The 14,952-nt window shown below is 56.8% G+C and overlaps 1 protein-coding gene across 1 annotated transcript in view; it reads left to right on the forward strand.

Moving 5' to 3' along the window:
* The window catches only part of KCNK17 (potassium two pore domain channel subfamily K member 17), a 32,989-nt gene extending 26,260 nt beyond the window's left edge, over nt 1–6,729 (forward strand). Inside the window, exons 4-6 of the mRNA XM_015571870.1 lie at nt 570–730; nt 1,169–1,343; nt 6,244–6,729. Coding sequence (XP_015427356.1) covers nt 570–730; nt 1,169–1,343; nt 6,244–6,554 — 647 coding nt within the window. The 3' untranslated portion in view covers nt 6,555–6,729. The remainder of the gene's footprint in view (nt 1–569; nt 731–1,168; nt 1,344–6,243) is intronic.
* Nucleotides 6,730–14,952: the final 8,223 nt, after the last annotated feature.

The following is a 14,952-nucleotide window of genomic DNA, read 5'->3' on the forward strand; positions in this document are numbered from 1 at the left end:
TGAAAGATAGAGGAGCAGGAGAGATGGTGAGAGCCTCAAGTTGCAAAGCAGGCCTGAGACCTGTGACAGGAGAGAAGGAAGGAAGGGCTTGAGGGGGGTGAGCACAGACTGCAGTGGGGCGCTGAGAGGCTCAGCCAGGCGAGGGGGGTCCCGAGCAAGATGGCCGGTTAGAGGAGGCCTGCATCGGGTAGGAGCCGCCAGCTTGGGTGCCGGGAGCCACCTGGGGACACAGCTTCAATGGTGCAGTGAGTCCCAGAGGTGCAGGGGCTGGAGGCTCTAAGGCCTCCCACGACCCTGCACCCATTCCTCTGCCCGCAGAGAGGGAGGAGGTGGAGAGAGGGGAGACGGGGCCCTCACACTCACGGGTTTGAGCTCTTGTGCTCTGCTGAGCCTCCGGGAGCTTCAGTTTTCCAATCTGTACCACGTGGGCATAACCCCGTCTGGAAGGAGGGAGCGGGTGCCTAGGCGCCCTGCACAGGCTGGATGCACACCAGCTGCCTGTCTGAAGTGGGGTAGGAACAGGGACCCCAGCGACAGAAGGGTCCCCTGATGTGCCCGTCTCCCCTCAGGCTACGGCAACCTGAGCCCCCGCACGATGGCCGCCCGCCTCTTCTGCATCTTCTTTGCTCTGGTGGGGATCCCGCTCAACCTCGTGGTGCTCAACCACCTGGGGCACCTCATGCAGCAGGGTGTGCACCGCTGTGCCCGCAGGTTGGGGGGCGCCTGGCAGGTGAGGGCCCAGGGCAGCGGGGGAGGGGGGAGGGTCACTTGTGGAATGAGGGGTGTGCTGGCAACCGTGGCCATTGATCTAGCCCAACGAGATCACTGCCCCCGTGAGAGTCTCTGGTGGGAATGGGCACTCTGGGGGTCGATGTTGGGAGAACTGGGAGTCAGGGTTACCGTGGGGATATGGTGGATGTGGGGGGGGTCACTGTCCAGGGGTTTTTAGTAATAAGAGCTCAGTGGGTAAGACACGGAGGGAATGGTAGACAGGAAGGGCCCAGGAAGGGCCTTGGCTGGAAAGCTGGAGACACAGCCAGGTGGAGAGGCCCGGAGGGCAGCCCCCTCTCACTGCCTGCAACTCAGGTGCCCCAGGCTGTCTGTTCCCGGCTGGACAGCAGGGGGCGCTGAGTGCTACGTGGGGGCTGAGCGCTGTGTGCATCCCCAGGACCCTGCCAAGGCCCGCTGGCTGACCGGCTCGGGCGCCCTCCTCTCGGGCCTCCTGCTCTTCCTGCTGCTGCCGCCCCTGCTCTTCTCCCACATGGAGGGCTGGAGCTACGTGGAAGGCTTCTACTTCGCCTTCATCACCCTCAGCACCGTGGGCTTCGGCGACTACGTGATCGGTGAGAGCCCCAGCGGCCAGCGGGAGAGGGGGCTGAGACTCCACGGCCTGGCCCTCCACTCGCCTGCCCCCTGGGCCGCATCCCCTGGGTGCCTGCTGCAAACCAGGCCCCGTGGGGGCCTGACGCCCCAAGTCCTTGGCAGGTTAAACCCACCTTCCTTGTGTGAAGAGGCCAAGGTCACCCACCAAAAGGTGACAACTGGAGTCTGAACCAGCCTCAGGCTGTGGGTCACACTCCTGGCCATCTGACAAGCACTGGGAGGGCCTCGTGTCCTCGGGCCCCACTCCCATTCTTGGAGCTCACCAGATAAGGGGAGTCCCTGAACCCCTCCCCATCTGTCCTTGTCCCAGGTCTCTCCTCCCCAGCTCACCCCAACCCCTGAGACGCCAAGCTTCCCACAGTCCCTGGGCTGGGCCCAGGAGGGTCAGGGCAGAGTCAGGAGACTCGGGAACCCTGGCCCCCACAGGAAAACAATTGGCAGCCTCACTCTGAGGGCCAGCAAGAGTGGGATGCGTGGTCCCGAGGGCCCAGGGTGGGGTTCAGTGTGTGATTTAGCCCCACATGGGTCCCGGAAAACCGTGCATAATAAAGCGGAGGCAGACGCCCAGCAGGTGGCAGGAGAGGACAGCCTGTGGGGCAATGGGAGGGGTGGCTCTCACAGCTGAAAGTTCACAGGACGAGCAGTGGTTCCTGGCACCAGCACCACGCTGGGCTCAGGGGGCTCAGTGTACGCGCTCGGACCCCTGGACCCAAACTGGGGAGGAGGCCCTGCCCTCTACACTCCTTTGGAGCCAGAACCCAGCCTGGAACACTGAAATGAGGTGTTACCAAGTAACAGTTCATCAGGCAATCTAGAGCAGGGGTGGGCAAACTTTTTGACTCGAGGGCCACAATGGGTTCTTAAACTGGACCGGAGGGCCGGAACAAAAGCATGGATGGAGTGTTTGTGTGAACTAATATAAATTCAAAGTAAACATCATTACATAAAAGGGTACGGTCTTTTTTCTTTCTAGTTTTATTCATTTCAAATGGGCCGGATCCGGCCCGCGGGCCGTAGTTTGCCCACGGCTGGTCTAGAGCCATGAGTGCCACCCACTTTATCTATTGATTTATTATATATATATATATATATATGTAATTGATATATATATAATTGATTTTTTTACAGAGAGCAAGGGAGAGGGATAGAGAGTTAGAAACATCGATGAGAGAGAAACATCGATCAGCTGCCTCCTGCACACCCACTACTGGGGATGTGCCTGCAATCAAGGTACATGCCCTTGACCGGAATCAAACCTGGGACCCTTCAGTCCGCAGGCCGACGCTCTATCCACTGAGCCAAACCGGCTAGGGCGAACCCTCCACTTTTGGTGTATGGGACAATGCTCCAATCAGCTGAGCAACACGGGCCAGGACATATCACCCATTTTACTAAGGAGGAAGCTGAGGCTCAGAGAGACCAAGCCACTTGCCTGAGATTACACCGCTAGTGAGATATCAATTCCGATCTGTTTAATTCCAAAGCTCAGACTCTTTCCAGACCACCTCGCACAGCCCCTCTCTGGGCCTCGGTGCTCCTAAGGTGTTGCCCCCACAGAGCACAGTGACGCTGGCACATGGACTTGTATGTCTCTGTCTTGTCAGTGCCCCCTTCCCCCTTGGCCCTTAGATTTCTAAAAATGACAAGTGCTGCCCTGGGTGGTGTGCTCAGTGGTTAGAGCATCGACCCTCAGACCGAAGGGTCATGGGTTTGATCCCCGTTCAAGGGCACGAATCTGGATTGCAGATTCCATCCCCAGCCCTGGTCAAGGCTCGTGAGGGAGGCAACCAATCAGTTTGTCTCTCTCACATTGATGTATCGCTCTTTCTCTCCCCCTCCCTCCCTCCCTCCCTCCCTTCCACGCTTTCTAAAAATAAAAGGGGAAAAATAAAAACGGCAAATGCTATCACGTCACCTGCCCAGCTCCTCTGAAAACCTTTGCTTTTCCTCATAGTCTTAGGCTGGAGGACAAAATCCACGACCAGCCCTGTGGGAGCCTCTCGGGGCCTGGCCCTGCCCTCCCCCTCTCCACACTGAGCCCTCTCCCTTCCTGCTGCCCCTGGGCCTCCCTGAAACACGCTCTGACAGCCGGCAGCAGCCTCAGCCCAGGGCAGTGTGACCTGAAGGCCCTGCAGCAGCGCCTCCCCGCTCCCCTCCAGGGCTCAGCGGATGGAACAGGATGTGTCCCCAGCAATAGTCCTAAACCCAGAAGGCTGGTGCTCTGAGAGAGCCCAGTGCAAGGGGAGGGCAGAAAAGTGGGAAGAGGACCCCAACTAGGGTGTCTAGTGGGAGGAGCTAACAGGGAAAGCCTATGTGGGGTTGAGGGGAATCCCTGAGGAAGTCCTGAGACCCCTGAGGCGGGTGGGGAGGAGGGGCAGCCCCCTCTGGACTTGGGCGCCCTGAAAATGGAAGACAAGGCCTCACCCCCACCGAGGGAGGGGCAGTGGCATCCGCATAGCGGTCTCTACAGGGGTGAGGAGGGCTGGGATCTCTGCTACTGTGAGCCACCCTGTGGGGAGTGCTGGGCAGGGGTGTGGGCACAGACCTCCCGGAGCCCCTGCCACCCTGATTAGAGGGGCGGCGGGCAGAGCCATCCCTTCACCACCTCTCCTGAGATTTGCTACTGTAGCCATCTCAGTGCCTGTGGCCAGTGACTACGCTGGGCCCTTGACTGCCCGCCTGCAAGGGGAAACTGAGGCTGAGATGGGAAAGACCTTGATTAAGGTCATAGGGCAGGCAAGCCTAAGGCAGGTCTAGAGTAGACGCCCAAGGAGGGCTCCTCACATGCCTATGTTCCAGAATCTTCCACAGCTGAGAAGGAACAAACCCCACTCTCCCTTTCCCGTGCCTCGCAGCCTTCCCTGCCCTGGGTGGGAATGCTGAGGCCCACCGCCTGGACTGTGGGTGCCCGTGGTCCCTGCATCAGCAGCCACAGGGGCGCTGTCCCAGCTGCTCCTCTTAAGGCTGTGGTGGGCTGGGTCCCCAGGTCCCAGCTGCCTGCTCCTCTCTGGACCCGTAGCCCCCACAATTACATTTGCAACTCAGTTGAGCGCCTTGCCAGCTGCCAGGTGTCCTGCCACTTATGATTTCAGCTATAAAAAAAAAATGAAATAAACTGGAGAGGAACACCTCCTCCCCTGCATTGCCAGGAGCAAGCTGAGCTGGCGGGTGGCAGGGCACGGAGCTGGCTCACCGCTGATCTCATTTGGGACCGCCGGCGGAATCATGGCCCCGTAACTCAATCGGCCTAATCCAATCCCGGCTCCGGCCAGGCAGCGAGCTGGTTCCCGGGCTGCAGGCTCTTCCCCGGGGCCTAGGCCAGGGGCCTGGCTGTGAGGGGACAGGACGGAGAGGTTGTCTTGGGCCAGCAGGACAGGAGGGGGTGGTCAGAGGGCGGTGCGGGAGCTAAGACAGAGATGTCACAGAAGTAAGAGGACAGAGCATCTTTTGAATGATCCCAGTCTATTGAGGAAGGCACGACGGACCCCAGAAAACAGACAGCGGGAAGAACTGAGTTACAGAGCAAGACTTACCTAAGCCTCACAGCAACCCCCACACACCCCCTCCCTCAGCTGTTACCTATCCAGTCCTGTCTGTGTTGGGGACCCCAGTGTGGGGACCCAGTGGTGAGCGAACCCATCACCCACTAACAGGGAACAATGCACCACCCTGTTCCGGGCACCATTCTGAGCATTTAGATGCATGAACCCATGTGGTAGTCACAACGGTCTGAGAAGGTGGACACCCTCATTGCCTCCATTTTATAGATGAGGACACTGAGGCCCAGAGGTGAGGAGTAACTTCCCTGACAAAACCACAGGCACTGAAAGGTCTTAGCAGAGGGGCACAGTCTAGTCTTTGGGGAGTGACATCTGAACTGATATCTGAAGGATGAGGGGAAGACAACCAGGCCAAGAAGAAATTTAAAAAATATATATTTTTTTATTGATTTCAGAGAGGAAGAGAGAGGGAAGGAGATAAAAACATCAATCCTAGCTGGTTTGGCTCAGTGGATAGAGTGTCAGCCTGCAGACTGAAGGGTCCCAGGTTTGGTTCTAGTCAAGGCTGGCGCGTCCTTCCACTGAGCCAAACCAGCTAGGGCCAAGAAGAATTTGAAATGAAGAACACTCTGAGCCTAGGGGGCAGTAAGTGCAAAGGTCCTGGGGCAGGAAAGATAATAGATGAAGACTTGGGAAGAAGACCAGAGTGATTGGAGCACAATTCTCAAAGGGGAGAAGTGTGCAAATCGAGGCTGGAGAAGTAAATAGTGGCCTTGAGATAACAGGACTTCATCCGAAAGCCCGCAGGGAGAAGTTATTTTCCCCATGTCCCAGGTGAGGGACAGTCAGACAGATGAAGGTCACACAGCCAGGAAGAACGGAGGCAGGAAACAAACTCCAGCAGTTCCATCTGTTCTTCCTAAAGGTCCTGGCAAACTGCCTCCCTTCAGATATGAGAAAACCACACAGAGACACGCGAACAGCAGATCAGGCCTCAGGATCTCCTGGAGGGCTTTGTGAAAACGCAGATGCGGGGCCCACCCCAGACATTCCTGGTTCAGTAGGTCTGGAGTGGGGCCCAATCATTTGCATTCATCACAAGCTCTCAGGTGGTGTTGATGCTGGAATAGAGCACAGAGTGCCTTAGACAGAGAGGAACTGTCGTTCCCCAAACCCCGGTGCCAATCCAGGGGGCCTTCCTGGATGCTCTCAGAGGTGACCGCCAGGCCAGCAGTCTCGGACCAGTTTGGACTTCCCATATTTTGCTCGTCCGTGTCAAGCCATGTCTGCCCATTTCTGTTTGGGGAACTTGGCCCTGACTTTCCCAGGACTCCAGCCTCTGACCTTGCCTCTCCCCTAGGGATGGACCCCTCCCGGCAGTATCCACTGTGGTACAAGAACACAGTGTCTCTGTGGATCCTCTTCGGGATGGCGTGGCTGGCCCTGATCATCAAACTGATCTTCTCCCTGATGGAGACCCGGGGGAGATCATATTCCTGCTACCACCACAGCTCCAAGGGGGACTTCAAGCCCCGAAGCTGGAGGCAGGGCCCAGAGGGAGAGGCAGAGCGCCACTCCCCACGGCCAGGCTGCTACCCGGAGGGGCCTTCGGGAGCCAGGCAGCCTTCGGAACCCTCGACTCAGGTCTCACACTGTGGAAAGGAGCGCTAGTTATACTCCAAGGTTTGTCCCACCTTCTTTCTCAGTAGCAAGACCCCTTATTTTAATCTGGGTACAGGGCCACCCAGACGAAAGACTACATTTTTTTATGTCTTCTTTTGAGACTAGGTGCAGCTTTGTGACCAAATTCTGCCCAATGGGGTCCATAAGAAGTATCCTGTATGGCTTCAATGCTGGGGTGGGGGGAAGGGGAAAAGCGGTAGGGAGCAGCTCCAGGGTCCAGCCTCGGGCTGACCTGTGGCAGGGCCACAAACAAGTCCCAGCCTGGAGGGTAGAGCTCTCCTAGCATAATTAAGCCTGACCTTGTAGCCCTCCCTAATTCCTTCCTAAGAAGCTAATGGGTTGTGGGAGGTGCAGCAGGTGTTGCCAAAACAAGAACATTTGTATACATGTTAATCTACCCTTGTTTTAATCAGACTATAAAATAAAGCATCCGCTTGAAGGCTGGGTCTTTTGTGTCCTCATTCAGGCACGGGATATCCACCAAGCCCCAGCTGTATTCTCTTGTCTGTCTTTTCTTCAATCCTCCACCACCTCCCCTCAGGTTCACCCTTGGCCGTGCTGGTACGGTACAGGGAGCAATGTGTGTTCTTCTTCCCCAGTTCCTTTTTTAAAAAAATTCTTTGTTGTTTAAAGTGTTACATGTGTCTCCTTTTCCCCCCATTGATCTCTCCCTGGCCGTTCCCACCCCCCCAGCACATGCCATCATACCCCTACTGTCTGTGTCCATGGGCCATGCCCATATGCATGCATACAAGTCTTTTGGTTGATCTCTTCCCCGCCCCGCCCTTGCCCCTGCCTTCCTTCTGAGGTTTGGCGATTTGTTTGATTCTTCCCGGTCACTGGATCTATTTTATTTCATCAGTTTATGTTGTTCATTATATTCCACAAATGAGTGAGATCATGTGATATTTATCTTTCTCCGACTGGCTTATTTTGCTTAGTATACTTCTCTCCAGGTCTATCCATGCCTTTGCGAATGGTAAGAGTTCCTTCTTTTTTACAGCAGCATAGTATTCCATCATGTAGATGTACCACAGTTTTCTAATCCATTCAAAGCCGACACTCTATCCACTGAGCCAAACTGGTTTCGGCAAGAATTATTATTATTAAACTTTCTACAAAATTGATTGAGAGAGGAAGGTGGGAGGGAGGAGAGAACAGAGAGAAACATTGATGTGAGACAGAAATATTGATCAGTTGCCTCCTTGTATGTGCCCTGACCAGGAATCAAACGCATCATCTTTTTGGTATATGGACGATGCTCCAACCAACTGAGGCACCTGGCCACGGCCCCACTTTGTGTGTGTTGTTTGTTTGTTTGTTTGTTAATCCTCACCCAAGGATATTTTTCCAATGATTTTTTAGAGAAAGTGGGAGTGAGGGGAAGAGAGAAACAGGGATTGTTTGCCTCCTAATTGAGCCTGCAATGTGCCCTGGACTGGAATCAAACCCGAGGCCTTTCAGTTCAAGGGCCAGAGCTCTCTCCACTGAGCCAAACCGGCCAGGGCCTCACTTCATTTTTTTAGCTGGCTGCAATGCTGGTATCGTGGCTGCAGCTCTGGCAGTCCGCTGCACCATGAGCTAGAGGCCATGTTTGATATGAGTGGCCCAGTAAAATAGGAAGAGCCGGGATTCCTGATGGTTACAGCAACATCATAACAAACCTGGACTAAATACCACCAAACCACCTATGTGAAAGAGAAATAAATGCTATCTTATTTGAAACACTTTTTTGGGGGCGGGGGGGCGGTTCTCTGACACAAATAAAACTGATTTAATTGTCACACACATACCCAGGGATAAAGGCAGCATCAGAGACGGGAGCGTGCCCAGGAAACCACCTCCTCCCAGTGAGTGCCCGGGGCTGGTGGAGGGAATGGACTGAGGGCTGGAGTACGGCCCTCCCCCTCCACAGACCGTCCAGGTGAACTCGCTCAAGATTTGCTGAGCGATCTCCCTGCTGGTACAGCCAGCAAGTGCTTGGTCCCAGTGGGGCTGCGGCTCCAAGCTCAGTCGTTCACTCACATCACAAAAAAGCCAGGGGCAGAACCATGGGGTCCTCCTGCCTCCCCCAGCCCCACTGCCTGGGAAGGCTCTGACCACAGATTGCAAAGCCTGGTAGGGTTTGCAGAGGTCACTTCTGTTTGCAGAGCATCTTACTTGAGCGTTTCCATCTCTCACCCAAGATGGCTACCAATTGGAACATAATGGTGTGTTCCTCACCACACCCGGGTCCCTAAACCCAGCCAGCACCTGAGGGTTACCTGGGCAGCTGGATTCCTGCTCTCTGCTCCCGTCCACCGTCCTACGGATAGCATCACAGGGGCTGGGGGCTCCTGTGGGCAAACCCTTTAGCATCAGGGCCCTCCTGAACTGGGCCAGGGGCAGCCTTTTGGCTGCGGACAAAGCTTGTGCCATTTGGCCGGGCCTACGTGGGACTAAGGCCAGGATCAGGGACGAACACCAGTGAGTAACAAGGCCCATGCCCACTGCCCAGGGCCCACAGGCTGCGCAGAGGTAACTGGAGGTGAGGAAGAGATCGCTGAAGGTATGGACGTGGCGTTCTTTGTATGTAGCACACTCCAGAAAGAGGACCTCGTCATTCAAGGCCGGGGGAGAGAGAGAGAGGCCGTGTGCTGGGTTGGCCTCTGTGTCTCAGCTCACCTTGAGCACGTTCTCCTCATGCCTGGCCTCTCTAGACAAGGTCCCTGGTCCCGATCAAACCCTTCGCCCTGTGCACACCCCTGCTCTGTTCAGAACGCCTGCCCCAGGGAACCAACCTGTAGTGTTGGGGGTGGGGCAGAGGAAGGCTTCTGATTGGCCAGTTCCTTGCTGATGTCTGCTCCACGGCCAATGAGAAGAGCCGCTGCAACTGTCTTAAAACCCCAGGAAGTGGGGAGGCATAGGTGAACAGTGAGGGGCGTGGAGGGGGGGGTGGAGATCATAAGAAGCGTGTTTGGAGCTACCTGGAGAGGCCTGAGCCTGGGAAGGGCACAAGAATAGAGATTCCACCTCTGGACAGAAACCACAGAACAAAGTGGGCAGGAAGCGCTTTCCCCCACCCCCGAGAGGGGGGGAGTGGGATGGTGATGACATGATAAGGGCAGCCTGGGAAAGCTGTCCTATGGGTGCCGGCCAGTAACCAAGGCGTTCGTTCAGTTCGTTCACACAGCCTCGGCCAGGCCCCTGAGGCCTAAGGGGGAAGAAAAGGGGTCCCCTCAGGACAGTCGGGTGTGGCTGTTAGGGGTGCGGAGTCTGGAGCCAGCCTGCCTGGCTCCCCATCTCTGTGACCCTGGGCAAATCACTTAAGGTCTCCAGTTTTCTCCTCTCCAAATGGAGCTAAGAGCAGGCTGGTCTCCCAGGCTTAAGTGAATGAGTGTGTGAAGTAGTGTGTGTGAAGTGAGTGTGTGAGGTACTGGAGGAGTGTGCCCCAGCCCAGAGGAGGCAGTGTGCATTTCAGCTGCTGGAGACTCACTCCCACCCCAGGCGAGGCAGGAGCAGGTGGGGCAGGCAGCCCTGTGGCAGGCGGTATCTCTGCTGGCCCCTCTGGGGGCCTGAGACGGCCAGGCAGACGGGGCTGAGCCAGCGGTGATGCAGGACTGGATGAGGGTCTGGACGGACGTGAGTCACAGGGGGCCCTCCTGGCACAGACCGGGAAGTGTGTGTGGAGTTGGCAAACTAGGGCCACTGCTGCTCCCATGGCACCCATGGCACCGGCACCCAGGGGCAGGCAGCCCCTCAACCAGCGCCGCCTCCCAACGGGCTGCCCAGCTCGGTGGCTCAGAGCAGCCAGGGCAAACTCAGACCCCGTGTCCCCTGAGGATGTCCTTTCAAACAGTGTCATCTTTTATCATCATCACCACATCACCATCCCTTCCTACCTTTTATTGGGAGCTTGTTATGTATCAGGCACCGTTCTAAGCTCTTTACCTTCACTAAGTAATTCACTTCTCCCCTCAGCGCTGTGAGAGAGCAGCCGTTATTTTCAATGCTGTTTGAAGATGAGGAAAGGTTTTTGGTGGACATTCGGACCAAAGGTCACCTGTCCCTGCGGGTCATCAGGAGGCTGCCACCAGGCCTCTGGAGGAAGACCAGCGCCCTGTGGGGGCAGGAGACACCGCTAAGCCCCGTGTGACCTGGACCAGCCTCCCCCAGCCCTATGCCTCCTCGACTGCAGAGGAGGAGGCTAGATTCAGGGAGTCTGAGCTTACCGGCTACTCCCTCGGCTTTCGTCTGGATTGTTCTCGCTGACCACATCTCAGGGAGGGCAGTTCCCGGCCCCACCCCTCTCCTGGGGGCTGCCTTAAGCACTTGGATCCAAGGATGCCTGCTCTTGTACACACACACACACACACACACACACACACACACAGTTCCCCAGGGCCCCTCCAATCCTGAAGGCCTAGCAGGGGGAGGGGTGACCATTTATTTTAGGCGCCAGATCAGAGAAGGACTGAACTCTGGGAGCCAGAGGGCTCCTCAGTCTGGGGCAACAGCAATGCTGAGACACCCCCATCTCCAATTCCCTTGGATCCTTACCTCACCGTGTCCCCACCCCTGGGCCTTGGGCCCAGAGAGCACTGCCCTGAAGTCACCCCCTCCGCCCTCCCTAAATCATCCTCTCTGCTCCCCCCCCCAACCCCACCCTCCACACACAGTGCTGGGCCTGGCCCTGACCCCACTGACCTCTCCCCTCCCCCATACACAGCGCTGGAGCCTTTATCTCAGTGGTTCTCAACCTTCCTCATGCCGCGACCCTTTAATACAGTTCCTCATGTTGTGGTGACCACCAATTTCATTGTTACAAATTGAACATAATTAAAGCATAGCGATGAATCACAAAACAATATGTAATTATATAAGTGTTTTCCGATGGTCTTAGGTGACCCCTGTGAGAGGGTCGTTCGACCCCCAAAGGGGTCGCGACCCACAGGTTGAGAACCGCTGCTCTATCTCCGACCTGCCTTTCCCACTGCAACTCATCTCCAGTTAGAATTGTCTCCCTCCTCTGAGGCCTCTGGGCCCCTCCTAGGGTCTTTGTTCAAAACTCAGCGTCTCCTCTCCAATCACAAATCTCTCCAATCCCTCCTGGAACCAAGGTAGACCAAGGCCTGGAGGCAGGAAGGGCAACTGAAGCTGGGTGTCCACACCCCACCACCCCACTTATGGCCCTGCGGGGAGCCAAGGATGCTCCCCACCCCACCGCACAGTCCTCAGAAACGGGGAAACTGAAACCATGCACACTGGCTCCCACCAGCCACTGACCACGCCCCCGCCTCTCCCCTCCCCCTGCCTGGCCCTGGGGTTAGGATCCTGTTCAGCCTCTGCCCACATTCCAGCTTCTCCACATCTCAGACCAATTTTTACTCATTTATTCTTCCCTGGACTCAGGCAGACATGCGTCTGTATCCTGACTTTCCCACTTGCTGTGCAACATTTGAGAAGCCACAAAACCGTGCTGAGCCTGTCTCCGCGTCCCTAAATTGGAAACCCTGATGTCACCCTCAGGAATGTTGGATGGACACGGGGGCGTGAGTAATGGATGAGAAAGCGCCCGTGTTGTATCCGGGACAAAATCGGGCTCAGAAAGGTTTGTTCCCCTCCCTTCTTCTAGGACTGAGCTCTCCCCCACCCCCACCTTTTGCACCTCTTCCTCTGAGGAGACCTCCTGGACCTGCCTGCTCTTTGGCCTCCAGTGGACTTGGGGGGGCGGGCAGGAAGTGAGGTGGGGATGGGAGGAATGAATGTACCAGAGCTCCGGGAGGGAGACCGGGGCAGCCTGGACAGTGAGAGGGTCAAGGTGTGTGTTGGAGTGGCCTCTCCTCCGCCCACTAGCCAGGCCTCTGGGGTCAGGTCGTGCCCTGGGGGAGGCGCCAGAGGAGTGGGTGTGAGCCTTCGCCTCACAGTGATTATTCATCTCTGCTCCCTCCACTTTCAGGCTCACTCCCCCTCAGGAGGGGGACAGGGACTGAGTCACCCAGGCTCCTTTCGCTTCTGACTTGATTAGGGCCCAAGAGGGAGAGTGATGGGAGGGAGGCTGGGAGAGAGGCCAGCGCACTCGCCCCCTTGCCCTGCAGCCCCGGCTTTGCCAGTGGCCTCGTCCCTTGCCCGAGCACACAGTGCCTGTCCCGGGCCCCTTTCCCAGAGGAGCAGTATGGGCTGCGTTCTAGTGAGAGCTCCCCCTTGTCCAGAGGCCTCGGGGTGGTACCGACTCCCCACTGCGGCTGCTCCCTGGGAGTCACCCTGGCATAGACCTGCCCACACTCTGCAATGTAGCCCTGGAAGGTACCATCTGCTCCCTGCAAGGACCCGACTGATCCCAGCACCCAACCCATCAATCTCCCGCCTCCCCCTGCCGGCCCGGATCCAATGCAGCCCGGCGTGAGGGGCCAGCCCACCGCCTGGTCCGGGAGGGGCCAGTCTAGCCCTGAGAACACTGGGACCCAGACCTGGTGCCAGGTGGCCCTGTCACTCTTGTCTGCCCTCACCTCTGTCTGGCTGGGGCAGCAGCTTGAGGGCAGGAAAAGGGCTCCCCTAAACCTTGTTCTGGGCCCTGCGGAGAAGTCCAGAGGATGCTCCTCCCGCAGCTCTGTGCCATCGGAACCCACGTCTCCCCGATCTGACTAGGTGCTCCCGGTGCAGGGCTGTCTCCCGCACTCATTTCCTTATCGCCCCCCACGTCCAGCTCAATCAGCAGCAGGCATCTCCTTAAACCATGGGAAACGTGCCCCGGAGCTCGTGCCCTCTCACCCGCACTCACTCCTGGTGACCAGAGGCAGGCCCTTCCCCTCTGGGTGACCAGCTGGGCCCAGTGTTCCCCAGACTGTCCTGGGCAAGTCCCACGTCCAGGAAACGCCTCAGTCCCAGGAAGGTGGGACAGCTGTCCACTCTGCTAACCGCCAGGGCCTCTGCTTCCTCAGAGGAGACATGGAAATGACACTGGCAATCTCCGCCCCGTGAGGGAGGCTGCTGTGCAGAGGAAACGGACTCCTGCAAATTCAGAACTGAGCCAGGCCAGTGTGGCTCGGGTGTTGAGCTCCGACCTAGGAACCAGGAGTTTCGATTCCCAGTCAGGGCACAGGCCCGGGTTGTGGGCTCCATCCCCAGTGGAGGGTGTGTGGGAAGCAGCTGATCGATGATTCACTTTCATCATCTCTTCCTCCCCCCCCTTCTTCTCTGAAATCCATAAAAATATTTTTTTTAAAAAATTTAGAACTGAGAAAGCACCTGAGATGGATTAAGTCCTACAGGATTCACCTTCATTTGAGTTCCCAGAAGCAGTTCGTGGACGGGACTTGCCTATACGCCATTTACTGAGAAAGTGGCCCCAAGAAATACCAAATAGGAAGAAAAGCAGCAAAGGGAAGACAAGGACCACGGAGAGGAGTGAGGAGCAGTGACTGCTGTGGGGATTCGGGCCTCATCTCATCACAGAACTCTGGAAGCCTGGGGTGGGACCACTCCTCCCAGTTACCCCCTGAGGAGCAAGGAGCTGGGGAATATGATCCCCAAATCCCATTCCTCACTGCCTGGGGTCTGCTCGCTAAGTCCTAAGTCGGGAGGTGCTAACCCCAGGGCATGGGGCACGGGAGCCTGCAGAGCAGTGGGAATGCTGAGAGCCGAGCGGCTGGGCACTGCCAGTATCCGCCTTGTGTGTTAGCCTCGCTTCTGTGTGCAGGAGCCATGGGGACACAGGGGACGCCTGCCCGGCTGTGGGAGAGGGGTCACAGCAGGAGAAGGTAATGTCTGGGTGAGCTTTGAAGCAGGAGTGAGATCTTCCAGGCAATGGAGGAGGCAGGCCTTGCACCTGGAGGTGCATAGTACATGTTTAAATGCGTGACAGGTAAATGGAGAGGGATCAAATGCTTGAGCTCGTGGAGCTGGCTAGATGGTGGAAAGCTGTGGACAGACAGAGGAGGGGGGCTGCAGTCAGACCTGTGGGCATCAGGAAAGGCTGGATCAAGACCCGAGGACCTGAGCTGGTCTCTGGTGGACAGTCGCGGAGGAGGGAGGGCAGACCAGGTGGAAGAACCTCAGAGCTAAGGCAGAGAGGCAGGAATGGGTGGGGTAAAAAGGAGTGTGAAGAAGAGAGAAGGGAGGTGCCCGGCCAGCGTGGCTCTGTGGTTGAGTGTCGACCTGTGAGCCAGGAGGTCACAGTTCGATTCCTGGTCAGGGCATATGCCTGGGTTGTGGACTTTTTTAAATCCTTACCTGAGGATATGTTTTCATTGATTTTTAGAGTGAGGGGGTTGGGAGCATTGATGTGAGAGAAACATTAATTTGTTGCCTCCTGAATGTGCCTGACCAGGGATCGGGGATCAAACCCACAGCCTAGGTATGTGCCCTGACTGGGAATCGAACCTTCTGGTGTACAGGATGCTGCTCA

Source organism: Myotis davidii, unplaced genomic scaffold (assembly GCF_000327345.1).
Source record: "Myotis davidii unplaced genomic scaffold, ASM32734v1 scaffold289, whole genome shotgun sequence".
Taxonomy (NCBI): domain Eukaryota; kingdom Metazoa; phylum Chordata; class Mammalia; order Chiroptera; family Vespertilionidae; genus Myotis; species Myotis davidii.